The following is a 25,694-nucleotide window of genomic DNA, read 5'->3' on the forward strand; positions in this document are numbered from 1 at the left end:
GGAAAGCTGGTAATTTTGACACACAAAAATTTAACAAACAGGGAGTTCCTGTTGTGGCCCGGCAGGTTAAGAGCCCAACTAGTGTCCATGAGGAAGCAGGTCTGATCCCTGGCCTCGCTCAGTGGGTTGAGGATCTGGTGCTGCTGCAGCTCAAGTGTAGGTCACAGACGCAGCTCGGATCTGGTGTTGCTATGGCTGTGACGGAGGCTGGCCCCTAGCCCGGGAACTTCCATATGCCACAGGTGTGCCCTTAAAAAGTAAAAAAAATTGAAAAATTGAAAAAATAATTGCCTTGTGCTTGGCAGGGAGCGCATCACAAGCAAGGTAAAAAGATGAAAGATATACTAGGAAAATACTTGCAACGTCTGTCACAAACCAAAGGCTCCAGTCCTCAATATACAAAAAGCTTCTAAAAATTAAGGCCGTAACTTGAATTTTTAAAAATGGGCAGAAGATACAAATACATGAACCACAGAATAAGAAATACAAATAGCCTTCGAATATATGAAAGGATGTACAGTCTTGTGCATGATAACAAAAGTGCCAATGTGATGCTATTTTGCAGCCAGTGGAGTGAAATCCTGCTCTGCGGGTGAGGCTGTGGGGCAGGAGCCTCGCCTGTACTGGGGTGGGGACACACCCACGGCCTCGGAGCAGAATCCAGCAATGTTTAGCCTGAGCGTCCAGGCTTAGCCTTTGACCGGCAATCCCACAGTGGGAAGTTGATCCCAAAATACCCGCAGAGAAATGGGAACTGCTAGGCACATGGCTGCTCACCGCAGTGCTGCAACAGCAAGAGACCAGACAGCCCAATGCCGGCAGTGCCTGCACGGCTGCCAAGGGCCGGGGCCCAGCCTCGGGCTCTGGCTTCGTTCTGCAAAATCTGGGGGGATGAGGACAACCCGCGAATGTCTAACTGTGCACAAGCAGGTATGTGCTTTATATTTTAAAGAGGAAACAAAGGAAGAAGAACCCAAAACCGTGGTTACCTTTGGGGAACGTACTCTACTTCAGAATTTGGGCTTTGGAATTATTGTAAGTCTTTTCTTTATATAACTAAAAACTATTAAACCTAAAAAAAAAATTAAAGCTAAAATAAAACCATCACATTAAAAAAGACTTAAGCAATTCAGAAACTTATGATTCTAAATTACCAGCATCTGTTCTAAATTTTTCTTCCATCTTCTTCTTCAAAATTTCCATTTCTTCTAATAATTCTCTATTTTTGGCTTCGGAATCCTTTAGTTTGCTAAAACAAAAAACAGACAGCTTTAAGTGCACGGAGCCCAGGTCATCTATGTGCTGGTTCAGAAGGTGTCGAGACACGAGGACAGAGTCGTCCCAGGTGCCAGAAAAGCGCTAGGACAGGGTGGGCATGCGGCAGATGCCAACAAAGAGACCCGTGAACCCGCCCGCGGCGGTCAGCCCTGGCGAGGCTCCAGAGAGCTCGTGTGTTTCAGAATCGTAAGTGAACGTGGACTTTCAGTCGTGGCTGCTGGCAGTGTACCTCATGCAGCTCTAAGGGGAGGAGCGAGCTCACAGGACACGTGGCCACATACCTGTCACCTAGCATGGGGGGGGGTGAGTACCAGCACCCCCATCACAGGCAGAGACGCAGGCACTCAAACTACAGACTCACACGCTCTCGTCACCTCCCTGCAACACGAGGCATGGCCCGGAGGCGACGTGCACTCACTTCTGCCCTCCCGGTTCTAAGCGAGCACCTAGTAGGTGCCGGAAAAGGTCCCTGAGCACCTTTCGAAGGAGAGATTCATGTCCTTGACCTTCCTCAGCTCCTCCTGGACGAGCTGTTTGGCCCGGATCTCCGCCTCAAGAGCAGACTGCAGCTCCAGCCGCGCAGACATGTCCAGCTTCTGGCTACGGCGAACTTTCCAAAGGGGATCCTGCAGATCCAAACATGAGAGATACATTCTTCAGCTATTTATTGGCTTAATGGAATTAATACTAACAAATATGTAATTCACCTTCCTCGAATCTTGAACTTTCATCATACACACACATTTTTAAATCAAAGTATCACGACGTACACTAACTTCTGCTCTGCAGCAGTAGGACTTAATTACACACACACACTCTCTTTTTAAAAAACTATTCTTTTCCATCGTGGTCTATCCCAGGAGACTGGACATAGCTTCCCGCACTGCACAGCAGGCCCTCACTGCTTATCCATTCTCAACCCAATAGTCTGCATCTACCAAGCCCGAATTCCCAGATATTGGAGTTCAAATATGAACGCTCAGATAGTACAAAAGTCTAAGGGACGTGATTTTAGTTTTGATGCTCTGTGACTTTCATTCTTCCTGAGAGGTCTTCTAAAGAACTACATTTACGTCTTGTTTACAAGGATGAGACCACTCATCGCTGATCGTGTGGTCTCTCCAGGGTTCTACCGGACTCTGCAGAGTGACGCTGTCTCGCGGGGTCGCAGTGACCTCGTTTTCCGCTATCTTGAAAGCCTATTTCCTCATCCTGATAGTTAGATGGTCACTACCTATGATGGAAGACTAGGACAGTAAGAGCAAGGAAGAATGCGGCGACCGAGAAGGACGAAGCAACAGTGAAACAAACCAGCCCGAGCTCAGCACTCCTCCCTTTTCTTGCCTCGTGTATTTCATTGACTATCGAGAGTACACAGGAGGGAGCTCCTGCCATGGCGCAGTGAGTTATGAACTCGACTAGGGTCCACGAGGATGAGGGTTTGATCCCTGGCCTCGCTCAGTGGGTGAAGGATCCAGTGTTGCCCTGAGCTGTGGTGCAGGTCGCAGATGTGGCTCGGATCTGACGTTGCTGTGGCTGTGGCATAGGCTGGTGGCTCTGATTTGACCCCTAGCCTGGGAACCTCCATGCGCTGCAGGTGTGGCCCTAGAAAGCAAGAAAAAAAAAAAAAAAGGATTACACAGGAAATCTGGAGCGATCATCTTGGTAAACTTTTCCTTAGGCTTTCACTGAATTCAGTGGAGAATTTTTCATGTCTCCTCCATGACAGGGAAGAGGGCGACTGACGGAGGAAGGCGTCTCGGGCTCGGGGGACAACCAGAAGAGGACGTGGAGCAGCAGAGCTGGGCCCCACCTAGCGATGCTGCAAGACTGACCAAAGGAGAGGGGGCTCCGGGGGTCCTCGGCGACACCCCGGCACTCGCCACCCTGGGTGCCCCGAATCACAGATCGCTGAATGGACGGGCGGGTCATTTCATTAACACAGCGAAACCTCCTTAGTCCTGCTGCTCTAAGGCTTCTCCACGGAGCCTGGGACTCAATGGGGATTTGCCAAAGAAATGATGGTATCAAAGTAATCAAAGTAACCTGTGGCTCCGGACCCATAAGGTGCTGGGGTCCTTGAAAGGGGTGACCTCCTGGGGGCGTGGGAGCCTCGCCTCCCTGGGAGCACCTGCCTCTCCCACATCAAAGTGGAGCCAGGGATGGCGCCACGCAGCACAAACTCGGTTTCAGCCGCGGACCTACCAGTGTCCTCGACCCCAGGCTGGAGCTCCTCAGCGCCTCCAGCTCCTCAGTCATCTTAGAAGCGAGGGCCTGAAGGTAGCCCCGGGCATCCTTCTCGTCGCTGACCCTGCGGGAGGAACACCCTCCCGTGAGCGCGAGGCGCCTGGGCGTCCCGCCCCGGGACCGACTGCACAGCGCCGTCACCCCATCGCCTGTGACAAGCCGGCGCCGTGTGGGCGAAGGCCAGCCCTGGCCCCGACCCACGCCCTCAGTCCCACGTGATGCTCCTGGACAGGACTGCTGCCCCAGACGTCACGCATCTGGGGAGACGAGAGAACCGCGGCGCACACGCACCACTGAATGATCTCTGCGATCTGGGCTTCCCAGTGGGCAACCGACTCCTTCTTGGCCGCCAGATCCTGCAGCTCGTCCTCCAACTGCCTATTTTGAGCTGTGAGCTTATCCACAAAGGCACAAAGCTGAAATCAAACAATTGCGGCACGCGGCTCATTATCTGGCATCCTTCATACACAAGATGTTACCATTATCAAAACTACAAGCTTTTTTTGAAGACCTGAAACATTTTTAAAAAATTATTATGAGATTTTTCCAAACTAAGTTTCCAACATGAACTTTCTGATCACATCTAACTTAAGTCGCATTTCAATACAAGAGCGAGGAGTTCCCATCACGCGCGGCGGAAATAAATCCGACTAGGAACCATGAGGCTGCAGGTTCGATCCCTGGCCTCGATCAGCGGGTCAAGGGTCTGGCGTTGCCACGAGCTGTGGTGTAGGTCACAGACACAGCCTGGATCTGGCGTTGCTGTGGCTGTGGTGTCGGCTGATGGCTACAGCTCCAAATGGACCCCTGGCCTGGGAACCTCCATGTGCCACGGGTGCAGCCCTAAAAAGACAAAAGGACACACACGCACATACAAAAAACAAGAGTGAGTGGTTTCAGATAATTAGCATAACCCAATGGAAACATCCCACTTAAAAGATCAAACACGTTTCATTTAAAAATTAGAGTGTTGAAAACACGAAACTTCTAAGACTCAAGAATGAAAAAAAAAAAAAACCAGTTTCCACTCAGCGGCAGTTCAGATCCCTCGAGTTACCTTCTCGTTCTCAGCAGTTAACTTCTTGTTCTCCTCGGACAGCACGGCCCTCTCGCGTTCGTATTTGTCCTTGACTGTGCCCACGGCCTCCTCCAGCTCGCTGTGCCTGGGAAGCGGAGGGCACAGGCTCAGGAGCCCGGCCCGGCCGGCGCCCTCCGGGCCCTGCCGCTGTGCGGACTTACCGCTCCCGCTTGGACTTCTCCAGCTTGTCCTTCAGCACCAGCACCTCCTTCTGCAGGGCCAGCTGGTGGCCCTCGGAATCGTGCACCTCCTTCTTCACGGTCTTCAGCTCCAGCACATGGGAGGCCTCACGCCTGACCAACTCCTCCTCGTAAAACAGGACTTTCTTCTCGAGCTCAGACTTTATCCTGGAAATCTCCTGCTGGTGCTCCAAGGTGGCGCCTGGCCCCCGGCCTCCTTGCTTCATCTGCAGATAGGGGTCGGGGTTAAGTGCACACCTCTGTGCCCGCCCCGAGGGCCAAGGGTCACCCACCACCTGGCTGCATGCGGGCTCTTGCCAGCACGGCTCCTTGTGCCCCCGCCCCACGCAGGCCAGGCGCCGTGCCAAGGCCGCAGCTGCCTCCGTCTCACGCTCTGACACCAACGGTCCGCGGGGTCCCCTTGGGCTGTTGATCCGTTCGGCCAAGAGGGACCTTCCCAGGGCTGAGAGGCAGGCCCTCCGGAAAGGGTTACGGGTGGTTGGGGGCGCCGCTGAGGCGGTGGCACAGGAGGTGAGCTGGCAGGCCAGGAAGGTCTTCAGCGCAGGGTGGGGATGGGGGTCAGGGGGCCGCAAGGGCAGAGGCATTAGGTGGGCGTCAGGGGGGAAGAACTGGTCAGGGAGATGGGGTGAGGCCAGCGAGGAGGAGGGGCCACCAGGTAAGGAGGCTGCTGTCACTGGAGAGCGGCAGGGAGCCATCCGGGCCCCGTGGACACGCTGGGCTGACTGGGGTTTAACAAGCCGCTGGGAGAAGGGCACTGCCGAGGGCAAAGCCCGACGGGGGCTCAGTCACCGGGCAGCCAGTCCAAGCAAAGGCTGCCGCGGTGGAAGCAGGGCTGATGAACACAAACAGGGGCCTCGGGTGTGAGCTGGGGGATGGGCCAGGTGCAGGGCTCCGGGGAGAGAAGACCCGCTGTCTCCATCGCACGGATGAGGACCCGAGGCCCAGAGAGCGGCCCCCGTATCTGACGTCTTGCAGGGAACAAGGAGCGCCCCCCCCCCTGCTGCCCCCCCCTCCCCCCCACCCGCGGCCCCGGACGACCAGGCTGGACATGGGCTGTGAGGAGCTTTTCCAGAAATGGACTCCACTGAATGCAGAAGCCCCAGCTGCAGAGAAAGCATTAGGCGTCAGCTGACCAGGGCTTGTCTCAGGCTGCCTGAGACACTCACGCGGGGAAAGACCTCAAAGAACCTGTTTTCTTTTTTTCTGTTTTGTCTTTTTAGGGCCACACCTGCAGCACATGGAGGTTCCCAGGCTAGGGGCTGAATTGGAGCTGTGGCTATGACCTACACCACAGCCACGGAAACCCAGGATCCGAGCTGCGTCTGCGACCTACACCACAGCTCACGGAAAGCGGGATCCTTAACCCACTGAGCAAGGCCAGGATCGAACCCTCGTCCTCATGAACACTAGTCGGGTTCATTACCGCTGAGCCATGACGGGAACTTCAAACCTAGTGTCTAAAAGTGAAAAGCTTGTATGAGCTTTCACACCAAGTTCATGGCCCATCCCCAGCCTGCCCCTTTCGGAGCCGCCCCGAGGGAGGGTGCGAGGCGCTTAGGGCAAGTGCCACAAGGTGGACACTCTCTCAGGAAGAAAAAGGCCGAGCAAGGCACTACCTTGAGGGCCTCAAGCTCACTCTCTATTTGCTTGGAGAAGTTCTCGCTGTGCTCTCGCAGCTTGCGCTCCTTGGAGGCCTCGGCAACCGCGTCCTCGAGCTGAGCTTCCAGCTGCAGAAAGAAGAATATCGCTTCTTATCACACAAAGCAAGTGCCTGAATCAGGCAGATCTTCACCCAGAAGGAGCTTGCTCTCAGCCACAAAACCTTGAAGGGCTCAGTAATTCTTCAGCAGATTTTATCACAAGTTAAAGGCTGAGAGGACATTTCAGGACTTAACTGGAATGGTTGGTTAGCAAAACAAGTTTAAATTCTCAGTTAAATCTCATTTCCTTTGAAACTATACTTCAAGAAAGGATACTGGTTTGTGACAACAGGTGCTTGTAAAATCTGCTGAAGCCAAATCTACTTTTGCCAAGGACAGCAGCGCTCTAAGGAGCCCTCCAGCCGCGTCACTGCCGGTACCAGCAGGTAGCTCGCCACACCCACCTGCCCACCTGCTGCAGCCGTGCGCCTACTCCCAAATCATTTTAGAGTCCCAGACACAGTGTCACTTCTGCCAGAACTGGAATGGTGATGCCTGATTAGGCGTTCAGAGGGGAGAGCTGTAGTTGGCTCTAAATACAACTGCACTGGGGTTGCAAAATCAACTGAGAAACAACTAAGCCTTGGGAGGCCACGAGCCCTTAACATGAGCGTGAAAGGAACAAGAGCCTGTGAGTCCACCTCGCTTCCTTTTACGGAGTAAAAACCCTAACAGAATTTTAAAGGAAGGCTTATGGGAATCATGTGGCCCTGTAATAGCAGAATATTCATTTGGAGTTCCCACTGTGGTGTAGTGGGTTAAAAACCTGACTGCAGAGGCTTGGGTCACTGGAAAGGTGCAGGTTTGACCACCGGCCTGGTGTAGAGGGCACAGCTGTGGCTCAGATTCAATCCTTGGTCTGGGAACTTCATAAGCCGTGTGTGCAGCCATAAAATTAAAAGAAAAAAACAAAACAGCAGAACATGTGGAATTATCTAGGGCAAGAGTCCTCAAAGTGGGGTCCTGAGACTTTCAGGGTCTGCAAGGCCCTTCCTCTTCTAATCACCTATGTGTAGGAGCTGGGTTTTCTTCAAGCACATTATCCAAAGCAGCCTATCACTACAGACTGAATGCAGAAACAGACACATGAACCTAGGTGCGTTCTGATAAGTCAGATACTAAAGAAAAGCACAAAAATATTACAAATGCCACTCATTACATTTTTTTAAAAAGTCACTTTTCATAAAAAGTATTTATGTTAATTAACATTTAATGAGTCTATTTGTCAATATTGAAAAAAAGCTTTCAGTTTTAATTTCTAACATGGTAAAACATTAAGATCTACAACCACATCAACAAAAGCTCTCCGGGGCCTCAAAGACGTGTTTTGGCTGTGCCCATGGCATGCGCGAGTTCTCGGGGCAAGGATGAATCTGGCCCACGGCAGCGACCCGAGCCGCGGCAATGACAACGCTGGACCCTTAACCACGAGGCCACCAGGGAACTCCTTTTTCTTCTCAGGGATTTCGTCAGGGTGAAGGGAGTCCTGACACCAGGCTTAGAACTGCTGCTTTAAGCAGCTGGCGTGGCGCACGCCAGGCAGAGACTCGCCTTCCTTCCCTCCAGTCTTTATCCCTACTGAGGCCATGCCGCATCGCCTCATGACGTGCTTCTATGGCATGCCCTGTGCATGAATACCCACCACTCTGCTTTAAAAGGGAATTTTATTTTTTATGACTGCATCTGCGGCACATAGACGTTCCCAGGCTAGGGGCTGAATCAGAGCTGCAGCCACTGGCCTGCACCATACCACAGCAACACAGGATCCAAGCCATGTCTGTGGCCTCCACTGCCGCTCACGGCAACATAAGATCCTTAATCCACTGAGCGAGGCCAAGGATCGAACCCATGTCCTCACAGAGACAATGTTGGGTCCTTAACCCGCTAAGCCTAAATGGGAACTCCTAAAAGGGCATTTTAGTACCACAAAAACCTCTTTCACAAATAGGTGTCAAGGGCTGAGAACCACAAATCAAAATAAATGCTCAGAACAGCAACTCACTTGGCTTCATGGCAAACTTAAGATCCATTTAAAGTGATTTACACAGCACAGCCCAGGTTGTTTCATTCTGTTTTGCTTTTTAGGGCGGCACCCTTAGCACATGGAAGTTCCCAGGCTAGGGACTGAATCTGAGCTGCAGCTGCCACTGCCACACCGGATCCAAGCCACGTCTAGGACCTACACTGCAGCTCACGGCAACACTGGATCCCCGGCCCACTGAGTGAGGCCAGGGATGAGCCTGTGTCCTCATGGATACTAGTCGGGTCTGTTTCTACTACGGCACGACGGGAACGCCCACAGCCTGGGTTCGGAGAGACGTTTTACTGGAATCGCCCGGCGGCCGGCCCACAGAGCCCCGGCTGGCAGGAGTACCTCCTTCCGGCACTTGTCGGCCCTGCGGACCTCCTGCCGCAGGGCGTCGATCTTCTGCACGGCCGCCTCCACCTCCTCCTCTCGGTCCCGCAGCTGCCGAGACACCTTCTGCTTCTGGGAGCGGAGCTCGGCCATGCGCTCGTTGAGCTCCGAGAACTCCTGCAGGGCCAGCTTCCGCTGCTGGTGGGCGTCCTTCAGTTCCCTGGCCTGGGACTTCAGCCGCTCGGAAGCTTCAATCAATTGCTGAACACAGAGAGTCAGACACGGGTTACGTCTGAGAGGCTGGGCTGCCCGGGCACAGGCAGCGAAGCCCTGGGGGCTCTGAGCGCCTGCCGAGGGCTGAACGTGGCAGACAACACCGGTGACCGGCTGCAGTCACGACCCCAGAACCGGTGCTCCGGGAACAGCCCTCTGCCCCGTCCCTGCGCAGCCACACGCGCAGCCCCCGGGCCCAGGGGAAGCCCTCCTGCGGTGGGAGCAGCCTGGCTCAGGGCCTCTCCCTGCGTCATCCACGGGCACAAAGACAGGAAGCACGGGCTTGGTCATCAATCCAGTTACTTAAACCACACCAGAATCAGAGAAGAACAGATCATAAATGAAAATGCCTAAGACGTCAACCAAAGAATGCCTGACCCTTAACAAGTCTGAGGCACGGAATCCGGCTGTCCCTCTGGTGCCCTGATGCCTGGCCTTACCACCCGCGGCTCTGGCCACCTCCCTGCCTGCATCTGATCCCATGACAACCGGGCGGCTTGGTGGGCCCTGCTGGCCTGCGCCTGGAAGCAGCAGGATCTGAGCAGGCTGGAGGGGCAGCTCCCAGCACAGGAGGACAGGCCCCGGGCCCGCTCAGGGACGCTTCCCTGCCCCACGCTGCAGGTGGCAGAGTACCGGGAACTGAAATCCTGCCTGTCGCACAGAACGGGCCCCAGCTCAGGGTTACGAGTGGACGCGCTCTAGGAAACACGATCCTCACCGCTCCTGGTGTGGGGACACGGGTGTCTCGGCCCGCGTCTTACTGATAAAGGCGCCACGGGGAGACCACCCACGTTTTCACCAGCGGCCTCTTGCAGATCCCGCTGCCACAACGGCAGGTGCAGGAGGGCAGCTCAGCTGGCGGCCAGAAGGGCGAGGGCCAGCACCCTCTGCGCGCCGCGCCGGCGACCGGGACCAAGCCGCAGGGGAGCCCTCTGTGCTCAGTGCCAGGTCCTCGCTCTCACTTGGGGGACAGTGCCCGCTGTGGCGACTGGACGGTGTGGACCAGGCGAGGCGAGGCGAGGCTTGGGGCCACCTACGACCAGGCGCAGCGGGACCCCCGGAGCTGCTTGGCTCTTCAGGAGCTGCAGGAAGCACGGGCCAGGGATCTGCAGGGACAAGGGCCCTGGAGGCCACGTCCCCACGACTTCAAGCTCACACCCTCTGCCAAATCACGCACAGCCTGTCCGCACACACCCGGCCTCTGAGTACCTTGTGGAAGTCCTCCTTTTCCTGCCGCACCGCACGGTACTGCTTTTCCAGGCCTTTCAGCCGGTGCGTGGAGTCCTCCTGCTCTTGGCGAAGAGTCACCGTGTCCTCAAGCTGTCGCTCCAGCTTATTTGACTCTGCAATTTGAGCAAAGGAGAAAGTCCGGTTCCCTTTGCTCTCTGACTTAGGGACAGTGACTTATTTAATAATCCCAATACTCTTTACTACCTTGAAGCCTGTCTGAGGGTCTCCTGCACATGTGCAGAGCTACCTGCATGCACCAGCACACTCACCAGACTCTGCTCCATCTTTTGCACACTCTCTCCCAGGGACCACAAACCCCAGGGCGGCACACGCCCGCTCGTGCCAGCAGCACGGTCTAACCGAAGGAGAGGCTGAGGGCCCTCTCTTGCCAGTCCAGCAGCTTCAAGAGACCAACCCTGCAAACCACTTCTCTTCGGCTCCTTATAGTTTGATGTGGGTTCTAGAGTCTGGGGCGGGGGGTGGATCCAGCGGGTACTGGAGGACCACTGCAAAGTTTCCAACCCCCAGCTTCGGCTGCAGCCCCAGTTCCTGTCCCCGTGGAAGCCGAGCTGGTCCAGGTGAGAGCAGAAGCTACTGGGGTTTCCGATGAGAAGCCCAGTGTGTCAGAGCAACAGCTCTGGGGTCCTGAGCGACTTCCCAGCTGGGGAGCGATGTACAGTGGACCGGACCCAAGCCAGAGGCTCCCGAGGAGCCAAGGGCAGCTGGACCTGAGGGGACGTGGCCAAGGGACCAAGAGCTGCCACCAGATCCTCAGCTCCCTCCCCCGCGGCCAGGCCCAGGGCAGGATGAAAAAAAAAAGTGACCCGAGACTTTAGGAAGCTCTGATAACCCTCAAGCATGCACAGTAACAAGAGCTCCAGCACCTAACACACTGAAAAGACAGCACAGCCGCCGAAGAAAGCTTCGGGCGGCACTTCTGCCTCAGAGTGACAAAGAGGAGAATTAAGATAGAAAACACACAGTATTCTGAGAGTTTATGGATAAAATATTAGGAACTGATTCCAGCCATAACTATAATATCATACTAGTAGAGTTAAGCAAGTTGGAGAAATTATTTTATTTTATTTTATTTTATTTTTGTCTTTTTTGTCTTTTTTTTGTTGTTGTTGTTGTTGTTGCTATTTCTTGGGCCGCTCCCGAGGCATATGGAGGTTCCCAGGCTAGGGGTCGAATCGGAGCTGTAGCCACCGGCCTACACCAGAGCCACAGCAACGCGGGACCGAGCCGTGTCTGCAACCTACACCACAGCTCATGGCAACGCCGGATCGTTAACCCACTGAGCAAGGGCAGGGACCGAACCCGCAACCTCATGGTTCCTAGTCGGATTCGTTAACCACTGCGCCACGACGGGAACTCCTGGAGAAATAATTTTAATCACATTGGCAACGTGCCAGAACTCTAAGCGGGTTTGCTGAAGTTTAACAAGCTCTGTCCCCTGCTTTGCCATCTGATGAAAAGGACTCTGAAAATTTTCTTTGCAGCAATTAATGCCCTAGAACAGAAACTAAGCAGTTTGACCTGAAAACTCTCACCTGCTATTTTATTCTTCAAACGTTCAATTTCTTCGTTGAGCTTTTTGATTTCTTTGTCACGGGCGGCACTGCCCAGGGTCCGGGCTGCACCGTGGAAGGACTGCACGGTCTGGGTGGCCTCTGGAGACAGAGACAGGGTGTGAGCGTGGGCCCGCGGGGACGGCACTGCACAGCTAGGCTCTGCACTAACCTTGGAGCTTCCTGCTCAGCTCCAGCCTCTCCTGCTCCAGCCTCCGGATCCGCCTCTCATAGGCTTCAACCTGCAGGCTGTTCTCCAAGTCCCGCTGCAGGCCCTCGTCTTTGGTCAGCGTGCTGGACTGCATTATGCTCTTCAGAGAGCCTCGGTCAGAAAAACAGCTGCAAATAAGCAACGGCGATTCTGATCTACCGAGAACTTAAAGGGATTTCAATAGCATTTAAAAACTCCCCGGGGGAAAAGAGCAGCCTTTTTATACTGGCAAACAAAAACACCTGCGAAAAGACTGTATTGTTTACAGAGCCCAACGCCGACCAAAGTCTTCCTTACTGCAGAGGACAATGACAACAGGCGGTGGAGAGGGATGCGCCCGCAGAGCATGTGGAAGTTCTGGGGCCAGGGATCGACCTCCAACCTCAACAGCAACCCAAGCCACGCAGTGACAGTGCTGAAAGCTTAACAGACCTGCCAAGCAGAACTCCCTCCACTGGCTTTTACGTGACAGTGACGCCAGGGACGTTTCTGAGTCCTACCCTGAGTGCCATGAGGCAGCCGGCAGACATGCGCTCACAGAGGGGCTGGCTGGTGGCCTGAGGGTGCTGCTGTGCCAACACTTGTGGAGTCTGCTTCGGGGGAGACTCTGGGGCCCAAGGGTTTGATTAGCACCAGAAAGGCCGAGAACCTCTACAGAAGGACAGTAGGTCCCCTGGGCCAGGAGGCATCGGCCATCACCTGGCTTTTAAGTGCCGCTGAGCTCACACCTACAGACAGTTTCTGCCGCTTGAGCAGAAGCCCCTTCTTCTAGGGGATTTCTGTCTATTTGGGCACCAGGCGCCAGAAGCCGTGAATCAAGTTCTGCAACCTTGCTGCAGGCGCCAAGGGAGCTCGGTCTGTTTTATTTCACCCGCCTTTCTTCCCAACCCCTTTCTTCTTGGCCCAGTTTCCTTTTAAAAGCAAGTTAAAGCACCTCGGGCAACATGACGCTGCAAGAGGCCCATGTAAGACAGAGGCCTCCACATCCAAACACAGCCATGGGGCCTGTGGGGCCCCAGCTCTCGGCTCTCCAGAACGTCGTTGTGGGGAGGGGGGGGGGTCCTGCAGCCCCTCCAGTGGCAGCTACGGCGAACGGCAGCTAAAGTCTCTACAAAAGCAAGCCGAGTGCTCTGTGAAGACGGCTCTCAGCTGAGCTCCACTGGACTCATGGGCTCCCTGAGCCTCGGATGCCGTGGGCCTGCAGAGGCCAGGGCCCAGCAAGGCCCCCAAGGCCTCTCGCGACCTAAGAACGGCTTTCAGGTCCTTCGGCTGTAAACTAGAAGAACACACCACAGGAACCACAAGGCCTCAACTGCTAAGGTGCCCGTTAGGGGAAACGGTCTGCCGGCCCTGCTGCAGGTGCTCACGCACAGCAACCGGGGGGCGTCTTTTACCCCCCACCCCCCTGCTCCCTTCCACACGGCCCTCCCAGCCCGAGCCGGGCGTGCCCTCGCACAGACGCACCCGCGCGCCCTGCCTCTCTGCCCGGGGCTCTGCTGCGGAGGATGGAGGCAGACGTACCTTTCTGTTGTGAACGTGAAGCCGATGAAGGGCAGGTGTAGCCCCGAAAAGCCTGTGTGAGACGCGGGAGGTAGTATTTCCTGCGCAAGAACACACACAACACAAATGAAGTGATGCTCTAGCACACGGCGAACGAGGAGGAAGGAGCGCTGCTGTGACGGCGGCATTGAGCCGGCACCGGGGAGCAGCGCTCGGCCTGCCTGAGCCTGGCGCGTTTACTTCTAATGCCTGGCTCCAGCCAAAGGACGATGCCAAGAGGGGGACAGACACACTGCTTCCGACGACGCCAATGACAAAGGCTGGACAGGGATCTGGCCAGTAACTGGGAAACCTTTAAAGCGGGAGGAGCCACTGCTCAGCAGGACCCTGGGGTGACAGGGGGCAGATGCTGGGCTCCAGGTTCTTGGCCTGAAACAGAGGCAGAAACAGAGTCTGGAGCCCAAAAGGTAGACTTAGATAAGTTAATTACAACTCTGTTTTTCAACCCGAGGGTCCTTCTCTATTGAAAATAAAGGTAAACTTATTCATCTGGGAATTTTCAGCGTGGAAATATTTTCTCTGACATCCAGGAAAAGTCCTTTCAGCAACGACAATGCTTTTCTCCTGTCATCTCAGGTTCCGCTATTATTTTATGAAGAACACGTCTCCAAACTAAGGTGTAATCAAGGTGTTTTTTTTTCAGGCGCGGCCGACCCTCAGTTTCTCCGCCCTCGACAAAGCCATGTACAGACTGATGAGGCCAGATGCGATGAGGCCCAAGGAGCGCTACGCCGTCTGCACAAGACCCTCCGGGGCTGGAGGGACGCGTCTCGGGCATCCGAAGCCCCCGCCTGGGAAACCCACCCTCTTCAACGTCAGCCACTCACTGTCGCCCGACCTGCTGCCTCGGGAGGAACCACTGCACGTGCACGCAGAGCCCACGTGAAGGTAAAAGACTGGACCTGTCCTCGTGCTCGGGGGACAGCAGCAACGGCCAGAAGCCCGGGGGCCTGCACGCCGCTGGCGGGGCAGCAAGCAGGCGCTCCGCGGGGGCGACGGGGCTGTGACAGGCAAGTACGTCTGATGAATTCTGACCCAAAACAGCTATTCAGCTCCGTTTTACCCAACCTGAGTGACCCATCGTCTGTAAAACGGGACATGAGGGACCAAGCTAAAGGCTGGAGGGAAAGGTGCATTTTCTTGAGAGCTGCCAACAGTTTCAGACTCGCCACGGCGCTAAGGTTCGTGACCGTGACGCGCGGCCTCCAATGGGACACGGCGCACACAGGCCCGCCCCGCGCCCCACTTACGACGTTTCTCAGCACGTCGTCGTCCACGTCGAAGTTGGACGTGTCCGAAGGGCTGCTCACGTCTGGAATGTACGGTGCCTCGAGGTTCCGTATAGTTTCCCAATTCAGGCCTTGGAAAAACGCGTGCTTCTTGAAGTCCTCAACCCCGTTCTGGCCCAGCCGGCGCTCCCGGCTGCAGATCAGCCTCTGGATGAGATCTTTCGCTTCCTCAGACACATCCGTGACGTGGGAAGGGAACTGAAATCGCTCCTGGGGAAGAGGGGCGACCCGTGGACACGAGGTGAAAACCCTCAGAAGCAGCTCCCGAGCACAGACATCGAGGGAAACCAGGCAGAAGCTGGTCCTCCAAAGCAGCAGTCCCTTTTATTTCACAGCATCTAAGTGCCACCAAAGCCAGAGAAACTGAAGTCCAGACAAGCAAACGTGAAAACTGTCTTACCGGGTTTACTCACGGCAGACTTGTTACCACCTTGCATGTAAAATAAAACAGCGATAAATTTTCACCTATCAAGGTGGCAAAGAAGGCCGACGACAGGCTGTTGGCGGGAACACCAACAGGCACTGCCTCTGAGAACACATGTGCCAACGGCTATGGCAGTTCCACTTCTAAAATTTATTCTAGACAGTCGCAAAGAGAAAACAACACGCTCGAGACGCCATTATGTTCTAACCAAGAAAACTGACAATTAGCTAAATGCTCATCGAAAAGGGACTTGATAGGAGTTCCCATGTGGTTCAGTGGGCTAAGGATCGGCCGTTGTCACTGCAGCCGGGCAGGTCGCTGCTGTGGCATGGGTTCGACCCCTGGCCTGCGAACTTCTGCATGCTGTGTGGTGCAGCCAAAACCAGGGGGGCGCTCATTAAAAAAAACACAGGGCACACATACACGGAAAGTAAGGGCCATCTCTGTGCACTAAGGGAAAGCGGACAAAGAAATACCGGCCATGTGTGATGGCAGAGCATTTACTTAAACACACCCTCCCCCACCATCCAGACAGCAGCTTGAGGTCCACAGAGCCACACACATCCCCGCCCAGTGGGCCTGAGCGCTAAGCCGCCACTGCTGCCCCGGCCTCAGCTCTGCGATCTCTAAGGCTAGTCAGCAGCTGTGCCTCCCAGGGCTGCTGCGAAGACGGAATAAATGAACACGCAGTGACCCCGGGACCAGGCCCCACAGGCAGCAAGCCCCAGGAATAACAGGCTCCTGGAGTCCACGAGCCCTGTTTGCCACCTTCACCACGCCCATCAGGGAGCAGCGGGTGGGGAGACTTTCACTACTTAGTGTCTGTCCTTTTGCAGTGTCTGAAAGGTCTGAAGTTTTTAGAGTAAGTATATATTGACTTATAAATGAAAAAATTTATTTCTATTTCAGAAGTGTTTTTTAAAGTATAGCTTGCAGGAGTTGCCATTGTGGCTCAGCAGTTTACAAACTCGACCAGCATCCATGAAGACGTGAGTTCGATCCCTAGCCTCACTCAGTGGGTTAAAGATCCGGCATCGCCGAGAGCTGCAGCATAGGTCACAGATGCAGCTCGGATCCCGTGTTTGCTGTGGCTGAAGTGTGGGCGGGCAGCTGTAGCTCAATTCAACCCCCTCGCCTGGGAACTTCCATGTGCCACAGGTGCAGGCCTGAAACAAAACAAAATAAAAAGTGTAACTTGCTTTGATTTAAACAAAGACCCTTTACCACTGAGCTGCTCTCTACTGGAGCAAACAACAGGAGACGGGGCTGGGGGACAGAGCAGTGCACGAGTTGGGGGAGCCTTCCTGGGGTGTGTGAGGGGCCGAGCAGGCGGGGAAAGACTGCAAGAAGCGCCTGAGAGGAGGAAACTGGCATAAGAAAGACGTGTGACGGGAAGTATAAAGAAAAAACACAGATAACAAAAATATGAGCTGGAGTAGGAAATAATAAAAAGAAAACGAAGGACAGACAGAAGACAGCAATGCTGAAGTGAAAAATGAACCGCTGAGAAAGGGAAAAGGGAAAAATAAGAGGAAAAGAAACAGGACCAAGAGGGTTTACAACTGCTGTGCGGACGCGGGAGCCGCTGGATAACCTACTTCTGGGAAAAGGCGAGTGAGAGCCGGCACCGCACCAGCGAAACCGGCCTACAGGTGAAGCGCCCGCCCGGCCGCCTGCGGGCAGCCCCCAGCTCCCCCGTCCCCCGGGCGCCCGCGTCTTTCCTCCAAAGCCCCTTCTCCTGCGGGGCTCCGACCCGATGACCACCACCTCCCGCCACCAGGAAGCGGGTCGGCTCCCCTCACGCCCACGGCTGCTGGGTGGGCAGCCGGGCGGGCAGCCGGGGGGATCCTGCCTCCGAAACCTCGCCGGGGCGGGGGCGGGGCGGGGGGCCGGGGCGGGGGCCGGGGCGGGGCCGGGGGCGGGGCGGGGGTGGGGGTGGGGTCTCACCTCGTGGTTCATGATCTTGCCGTAGGTCTCCACCAGCGACTCCGCATAAAACGGCGTCTCTCCGTAGAGCATCTCGTACATGCAGACGCCCAGCGACCACCAGTCGCACTCGGGGCCGTACCTGCCCATGCCGTCCTCCATCGCCTGCAGGATCTCCGGGGAGATGTAGTCCGGGGTGCCCACGGCCACGGAGGACTGGACCTTCGGGGAGAGGGCACTGCTGAGGGGAACCCTAGGAGAGCCTCCAAGTTCACACTTCCAATTACTTTCTCTCTAACAGAGACAACAGATGATGAAAAAATCATGGAACAAAACCGGCACATGATCATGATTTTAAAACCTAATTAATTCAAAATTCAATGCAAATAAATGTTCTCACCACACTAAACCTCGGGCAGTTTCCAGAATGCGCAAGGCTCTCTGGCACACTGGGTCTCTCAGTGCCCAAGCGCCCCACCAGAGCTCCCACGTGGCACTGCACTGCCACACTGTCCATCGCTGCTCATACTGTGGTCCAGGGTCCACGTGCGTCCAGGCCAGGCCTGCTCAGACCTTCATGGGCATGGGCACCACCTGGGCTCTTATAAGACGGATTCTAAGGGAGTTCCCGCTGTGGCATAGTAAATTAAGGTTGCTGAGGAGGCACGGGCTTAACCCCAAGCCCAGCACGGAGGGTTAAAGGATCCGGCGTTGCCACAGATGTGGCTCTTATTCAATCCTGGCCCAGGAACTTCCATATGTCGGGGGTGGCCATTTAAAAAAAAAAAAAAAAAAAAAAAGACAGGTTCTAAGATGCTGCACATCAACAGGCTCCCAGAGGAGCTGCCCTGTGACCTCCCAAACAGGAGGTCTAGAGGCAGGTCCTGGTACCAGCTGGGTGCCCAGGTGCTCTCGAGCACACAGCAAGTGCCACAGAGAATCACAGGCTGGTCTCAGAGCACAGGGGGGCCTGCAGGACGGGGACACCAACCAAAAAGACCTGGCCGGAGAAAGGCCAGACTCTCCTCGGGTCCCCACCCAGAGCCCATCTGAATGACAGCAGGCAGCAGGGAGACTGGGCGGCCCGGTTGCGACACAGGTGACTGTCCATCTGGATGCGAGGCCGTGCAGGTAAGAAAGGTGACCAAGGCCACCGCTCCATCCCTGGAGGCTGGACTCGGGGACAGCACCCAGATGTCAATCAACACAGCACATCGAGACTTCTAGAAGTAAGAGACTGGCTTTTGCGGAGACAAAGCGAGTAAACCACTTCACTCCCTTTAAAACCCTGTCAACGAGGCCAGTTTCACTGGTTCTTTTACTGCTGCTTGAAAGCTCCCAGTTCTACAAGAGGAAAAGTAGTTGCCTTAGACTTTCCACTTTGTGTAGGGTTAAAAGAAGAGACTCCAAGCGTCTCACACGAAAACCACGACAAGGGCCACAGGCAGAAGGCAGGCAACCCCCAGCGCCGTGGAAGCTGCTCATGGGAAGCGGCCAGTGGGTTAGGGCAGCCCCACGAGGCCAATGCGCCAGAAAGCTGGTCTGACCAAGGCCCAGGGCGGGTCTCCTGGTGACAGGCACTTCAGGGGTGACCTGCTCTGCAGGGGGAGTGTCCACGGGCTCTTGGAATGCTGAGCATCAAAGCCCCCATGTCTAGACCCCCAACACCCGTGACCGACAGGAAGTTCCTGCGCAAGACAGAACTGAGAATATCCACCTGCCAGGACATCTTAAGAAGAGACCCAAGAGCTGCACCTTCCTCACTGCAGGGCTGACACACTTTCAGCTGCCTAGGGATTCGAGGAAACCTGACAACCCCCCTTTCAGAAGGCACATGTATTACTTTTGTAACTGCAAAAAGCAATAAAGATGTTTTTTCAAATAAAAAAATTTCAACTGTCTCCTGAATGCATTTGTCTTGATTTACATTAATAAACTGGTTTCTTAACTGTATCTCAAATTGGAAATGTAAATAAGCCCCTTCTAATGGCAAAACCCAAGACCAAATGGAACACCTCCCGACAAAAATACCTACAGTTCCATCATCGTTCATCTTCAAACATGATCCAAAGTCGGCCAGGCGGATATGACCATTCACATCCAAAAGGACATTGTCAGGTTTAATGTCTCTGTTAGTAAAATAAATACACATATTAACCATTATCACGCACACATTAGGCAGGTCAAAGCCCTTAAGCAGTAGTGGCTCACTGCAGGAAATGCTCGTACCAGCCACGCCCACTGTGACCATCTAGGAAAACGTCCCCCACGATATGCAGCTGGGCAGCAGCAGTCGCCACCACCGGTTAATCCCCATTAACCCGCAGAGACACTGTCACTGTTCCTACCCACCCACCCCGCTAACCAAGGCCTCCTGAGCGTCCCCCACCCCCCGCAACGGAGGCCCCACGCTAGCTGGGCATCAGAGAGCAATCCGCATGACCAGCGCTCCAGAGACATGAGGACACATAAGAGGGGCAGAGAGACAGAGCAAAGGAGTCAGGAGGCCGTTACCACTGACAAAGAGACCCTGAGCGGAAACTTGATGGGTGAAGGTATCAAACCACCGCATCCCCCAGACCGTATCTTGCAGACAAAGACATGGAAGCTCAAGAGTGGCACGGCCTGTACACTCGTGCACAGGGGGGCAGCAAAGCAAACCCGAGGTCTTCCTGCCTGTCCTGGGTACTTGCTGACACCTGGTGGGGAGTGGGGGCGATGGGGGTGGGCTCTAAGGAACTGGCTCTCCTTCCTTGGCAGAACAGGCTTATGTGACTGGACAGCATGGAAAGGAACACAAACGGCTTTTTTGTCTTTTTAGGGCTGCGCCCGCGGCACATGGAGGCTCCCAGGCCAGGGGCTGAATTGGAGCAGCAGCTGCCAGCCTACACCACAGCTCATGGCAATGCCAGATCCCCAACCCACTGAGCGAGGCCAGGAATCGAACCTGCATCCTCATGGACTCTAGTCGGATTCGTTTTCACTGTGCCACAGACTTTAAAAAAGGACGTGTTTCCCAAGAGCAGGACAAGGATGCTCCCCGTGACACAACTCCTACCAGCCAGCGTGGGGTCCCACTAACGTCAGGCCGCCTGCAGGAGAAGGGCCGGCCGTGGGCAATCCTCTGACAGAGTGCACACACATGGGTACCAACACCTCCCAGGAATGGGGGTGAGTCTCACAAACAAATGTGAGCAAGAGATGACAATTCACACCCCCAAGAGACAGACAAAACAAGAAAACCCAACAGCACAGCACAGCACTCTAAACTGAAATAAATATCCTTAAATAAACATTCAGGAGGAGTCCCCACTGTGGCACAACAGGATTGGTGGCATCTCTGCAGCACCAGAACAAAGGTTAGGTTGCAACTATGACTCAGATCTGATCCCTGGCCTGGGAACTCCGTACGCGGCAAGCCCTCCCCCCACCCCCAAACCAACCACCTGGGAATATGCAAGAGACACAAAACAATGAGTCAGAAAAATGAAAAGAACTAGACAAAAATAAGAAGGAAATAAAAAAGTGAGTTGGTTTAACCCAGGAAAGAAACAGAAAACAGACATGAAGACTAAATTACAAGATGGCAAGGGAGCATCAACTTAAAATCCAATGAAAGGCACTGAAGACAGGGAGAAAAGATCTGTAAGAATAAAAATGAGACAAAGAAGGAATTGAAAAGGACCAGAAAGAAAGGAGCTGGAGAAAGAACGGAGGACAGGACAAGAAGGCACAACGTATATACAATGGGAGTCCCTGAAGAAATCAAAACAGTAAAACAGAACCAATATTTACAACTATAATCCAGGAGAACTTTCCAGAAGTAAAAAAGACTTGAACCTGCAGACTGAAAGGCCCATCGAATTAAAAAAAAAAAAAAAAATTTAGTGTCCCGTTTTTTGGAGCCAGACAAATTGGTACTGAAGTTTACTGCAACATGTAGAATAGCTCGAAAACACCAAGAGAGAGAGTATGATGGGGGACTGGCCTCCCTTTCTTCAAGCCTCTGTAGTTAAAGCAGTGTGGCCCCGAAGCACAGAAAGATGAGTGTCCAGAAACAGACCAAATTCAGAAAGAAACAGCATATGGGGGGCGGGGGGAAATGGGCTGGGGGTTTAGGATGGAAATGTTGTGAAATTAAATATAATAAAATTCACTGAATCTAAAAAAAGAAAGGAGCAGCATAGATACCGTTGGTGCTAGGACAATCGGAGAGCCTCTGAAAGATAAAATTAGATCCACTACCTACAAGAGTAAACTCCAGATGGATCAGAGAGCCACATGTAAAAAATGAAACTATGAAAAGAAAACATGGGTTTTCCTTTTTTCTGAGCGTTTAAAAAGAAAAACAAAAAAAACAGTCTTGAGGTTGCCGCCAAGGGGGAGGTGGGATGGGGAGGGATGGGCTGGGATTTGGGGGTTAACAGAGGCCAACTATTATACAGGATATGGATAAACACCAGGGCCCTACTGTACAGCAGAGGGCACTACATCAGTACCCCGGGATGAACCAAAACGGAAAAGAACATATATGTATAACCGAGTCCCTTGGCTGTACAGCAGAAATTCACACAGCACTATAAATCAACTCCACTGCAATAACATTTTTACAAAGGACTAAAAACTGAGTCTAACTATGACTCAGAATACTGACGTAATAAAAGACCAATACATTTAATACATAAACTCTGCATGGCAAAGACTACAAAAAGCCAAGTCAAAAAACAAATGCAAACTGGGAAAAAAATATTTGCAACATACATTACAGATAAAGAGCAAATATTGAACAACTAAAGGAAAAGAGCCAAAAGTCCTATAGAAAAACGGGCAAATGACATGAAATAAACAACACACACACACAAAGCTAGAAAAATGATACTCAACCTCACAAGACCAAAAAACCCCACCCAACTGTATACCATCTCTCATCCATCAGATGGCAAAAGTTTAAAAATACACTATGCTGGCAAGGCTGCAAGGAAATAGGCAGTTTCACACACTGCTGGTGTGACCACTAAAAAGTATACTCTCTATGGGATGAAACCAGCAACACTTCATAAAACTAACTAAAAAATATTACTATCTATCTAATATGTATTCTTACTTCTCTGTTGAGCCAGTGAGCCCACCTCTAGGAATTTACCCTAAAGACACACTAATACTCTAAAAAGTATTTGCCCACTGTTATATTAATCTATGGTATTGTTTGTAATTGCAGAATCCTAGAAACTGCCTAAACGCCCACCCACAGGGGAGGAAGGGGTACGGAAATGCGTGGAGGACTAGGCAAGCGTCAAAAGGAAGAGCCCCACCAGCTGCTGCAGAATGACTGCCAGGGCATCTGTTGGGTGGAAAAAACTAGCCGCCAAAGTGCCTCTTTACCGTGGCACCTTTTGTTCAAGGAGACACATCTGCTCATCTTTCGCATCCACAGGGACAAACAGAAGCCAAGCGGGCCGGGCGACTCGCCGCGGGCCGGGAGCCCGGGGGGAGCGGGCGCGTGAGGAGGGGCTGGGTTTCTGGGGGTCGCGTCGTACGGTTTGGGTTTGAGTGAGAAGTGCCCCTTGTCCCAACTCAGAAATGAAACCAAGTCACCGAGGCCGGAAGGGGCGCCTGAGGCTGAGGGAGTCGGCCGACCCCGCTTGCATCTCACAGGAGACTCGACAGCGCTGGGGGGGGGAGCAGCGCGGGCCTGGGCGCCGCAGGGTTGAGTTAAGGCCGCCCACTGGACGGCACCGGGGCCGCTGGGAGCCGGGTCCCTGCGGGACGGAGACCAGACGAGGGAGCGAGAGGTTCCCAGGCGGACCCCGGCGCGCGCGTGCGCGTCCTTCACTCTGGCGGCGGGAGGGCCGAGGGCAGGACCCCCCCACCCCACCCCGTGCTAATGGGCCCCCCCGGGCCCGGCCTTGAAAGCTGTGCCCGCCGAAGGAACCGGGGTTCCTCCGGAAATGCGGGAGTGAGAGCAGAGAAGCCACCAGAAGCCAGGCGGTTCCCAACGCCTGCCCAAGGCGGGCCTCGCACCCGGGGTCCCGCCCAGACCCGAGGCGGCGCGGCGCAGGGTCACGCCGCTGCCGGGCGGCAAACTGCCGGGCGGCAAAGGAGCCGCGCGCGCGTCCTCCTCGCTCACAGACAGCCGCGTGGGGGCCAAGGGAGGAGCTCGGCGGCAGAGGGGCCTGGGGTTCGGGCGGCAGCCTTGGCGGGCAAGGCCGGCCCCGCAAAACTGGCCAGTGGGGCCTCGATCAGGGAATCTGAAGAGCAGGCGGGACCCCCCACGACCCCCCCCCCTTTCAGACACAAAGGGGGAAGTGCAAACTCCCAGGGGATGCTCACTGCTTGACACCCTGGGCCCTGAGAAGACGGCTGGGGAGGGGTCTTCACAAGTTGCCCCTCCGCCTTTGACACCTTCCAGGGGCTCAACCTAACCACCTGCATGTACCCTTTAAAAAGAAAAAAAAAAAAAAAAAAAGGGCATTGGATTATTTGGGCCGCGTGAGTCTATACTTAAAATTTAATTCCATCAATAAATGGTATTATTGTTTTAAGTGAATTGCCTGTTTGTATTCAGGGGGGTTACAGAGAGGCCCTCGGGCAGAACAGCACTGGGGGCTCAAGCCAAGGACTGACCCACAACTTCCACCAGCAGTGCCCACGCCGCCAACTGGGAGAGCAGCCAGTCCAGCAGCTGACAGCCCCCAAGAGCCACCACCCTGCTTGGGACAAAGCCAGCCCAGGCTCCCCCACGGCCCAGTGTCCGTGCGCCAGTGGTGCTTTAAGGAAAGAATCAGGCACATAGCTGAGCAGCAGCTCCGGTCACCCCAGAAGTGCCTTTCCTCTGTCAGCCACTGTGACCCTGAAGAACAGGGGACGTGGCCAGTGGGGTGCGTGCGTGCTCAGGAACAAACCGCAGTCGGACCCTCCCTTCCTGTCCTGCCCATGATGCACTGAGCAGGAAGGCCAATCCTGTCCTCCACCACCTGAGTTTCTGAGGGACGCATCAGTGCCAGGCTCCAAGCCCACTCCGGTGAGGCTTCTACTGCAAAACTGACGGGTTTGGTGCAGGTGGGTGCAGGGTGGTCCGGGCCAGCTCCTGGGGGAGGCCCAGAGCCGCCCGACCACTGCTGCCTTCACCCTCGGCTGTCCATTTTTTCCAGCTTCTCCTTTCTAAGGTCTTTTCTGTTCCCTGAATATCCTTTCCCTTAAAACTGTACCTGTCTTATTTGGACCCTACGACGTCCTCTCCCTTCTCCCTGGGGTGTGACGTCCTCCAGGCACCTGTCAGTCTCCATCTCTGCCTTGCCTGGTATCCGGGGCTGACCCAGCCGCATGGCCCGCTCCCTGGGGAAGCCCCACAGGCGTCCAGCTGCCAAAGCCGGGCAGCTGCCGTTCTGCCTGCGGAAGGCCAGCCGATGGGGCAGAGGGCACTGCCCAAAGTCACCCAGATGGTCCACATCCTCCCACGGGAAAGGAGCTGAGAGCTACCTCCAAGCCACGCTTGTCAAATCCAGTGACAACGCTCTCATGCTAATCAAACTCACTTGCTTCGGGCCCCACCAAACGTAGCTTCAACTTTAACACAGCATACCCCTGAGAACAGGGCAGGAATGACTTCCGTATTATCGAACTTTGTCAACTTTCCAGCAAAAATGCAAAGCTTTCTGTTCTTAGACAAGATTGCTCAAGCACTCAGTCTGATACAAAGCTGACTTTGGAGAAAATGTTTCTGAATTACGGATTTCAATGATTCCTACTCTACCCAGAGGTTAAAAGACAGAGCAAAGTTTCTACACAACCAATTAAGAAAACAAAGAGAAAGCTTTCTAATAAGTGAAAAATAAGAAAGAACAGACTATTCAGAAGGAGTTCAAATTAACTTCCCCAGGGACCTGGGACAAATACAGACATTCCTCTCTCTGCTGTACATGAGGCAAAGTTCCAGCAGGAAGAGTATAAAATCAAACGTTAAACTGTTACAAAAGCAGGCATGATGACATTAAAGAAAACAGGAGAAGGGAAAACGCACCTCCCCAAACCTTGGGGCCCCAGAAGCAGCACCCGTTACCCGGGGACAGCTCCCTGGGCAGGAGCACGTGGCCTGAGGCAAGCGGTCCCGCGGCCCAGGGCCTCTGTTTCTCCCCCGAGCAGCAAGGTCACACTCGCGCAAGGGCCTGAAGGGCTGTCACTCCGACACCAGGTGCCATCGCTACACTGGGAGCAGGACGTGCCTCTGCTGAGCAAATGCCAGCCAGGCCAGAGGTTCCGCCTTGACCTCGGGGCAACGTCAGAGGGCTCCTGGCACAAAGAACCTCTCGCCTGCACCGCTGAAGGCACAGTCCCGCCCCGCAGCAGTCAGG

At 54.3% G+C, this 25,694-nt stretch overlaps 1 protein-coding gene across 3 annotated transcripts in view; it reads right to left on the reverse strand.

Annotated features, from left to right (window-relative positions):
* The window catches only part of CDC42BPB (CDC42 binding protein kinase beta), a 102,362-nt gene that overhangs the window by 22,969 nt on the left and 53,699 nt on the right, over positions 1-25,694 (reverse strand). For all 3 annotated transcript variants that reach the window (XR_007137172.1, XM_047797172.1, XM_047797173.1), the window contains exons 6-20: positions 19,379-19,472; positions 17,365-17,565; positions 14,955-15,203; positions 13,666-13,745; positions 12,106-12,272; positions 11,916-12,035; positions 10,342-10,475; positions 8,878-9,120; positions 6,420-6,530; positions 4,765-5,009; positions 4,583-4,688; positions 3,817-3,941; positions 3,484-3,589; positions 1,756-1,904; positions 1,155-1,249 (exon numbers count right to left, since the gene is read on the reverse strand). Coding sequence is in view for 2 of the 3 variants with exons in the window: in XM_047797172.1 (XP_047653128.1) it covers positions 1,155-1,249; positions 1,756-1,904; positions 3,484-3,589; positions 3,817-3,941; positions 4,583-4,688; positions 4,765-5,009; positions 6,420-6,530; positions 8,878-9,120; positions 10,342-10,475; positions 11,916-12,035; positions 12,106-12,272; positions 13,666-13,745; positions 14,955-15,203; positions 17,365-17,565; positions 19,379-19,472 (2,225 nt within the window). In the remaining variant the exon portion in view is untranslated. The remainder of the gene's footprint in view (positions 1-1,154; positions 1,250-1,755; positions 1,905-3,483; positions 3,590-3,816; positions 3,942-4,582; positions 4,689-4,764; positions 5,010-6,419; positions 6,531-8,877; positions 9,121-10,341; positions 10,476-11,915; positions 12,036-12,105; positions 12,273-13,665; positions 13,746-14,954; positions 15,204-17,364; positions 17,566-19,378; positions 19,473-25,694) is intronic.

Source organism: Phacochoerus africanus, chromosome 9 (assembly GCF_016906955.1).
Source record: "Phacochoerus africanus isolate WHEZ1 chromosome 9, ROS_Pafr_v1, whole genome shotgun sequence".
Lineage (NCBI taxonomy): Eukaryota > Metazoa > Chordata > Mammalia > Artiodactyla > Suidae > Phacochoerus > Phacochoerus africanus.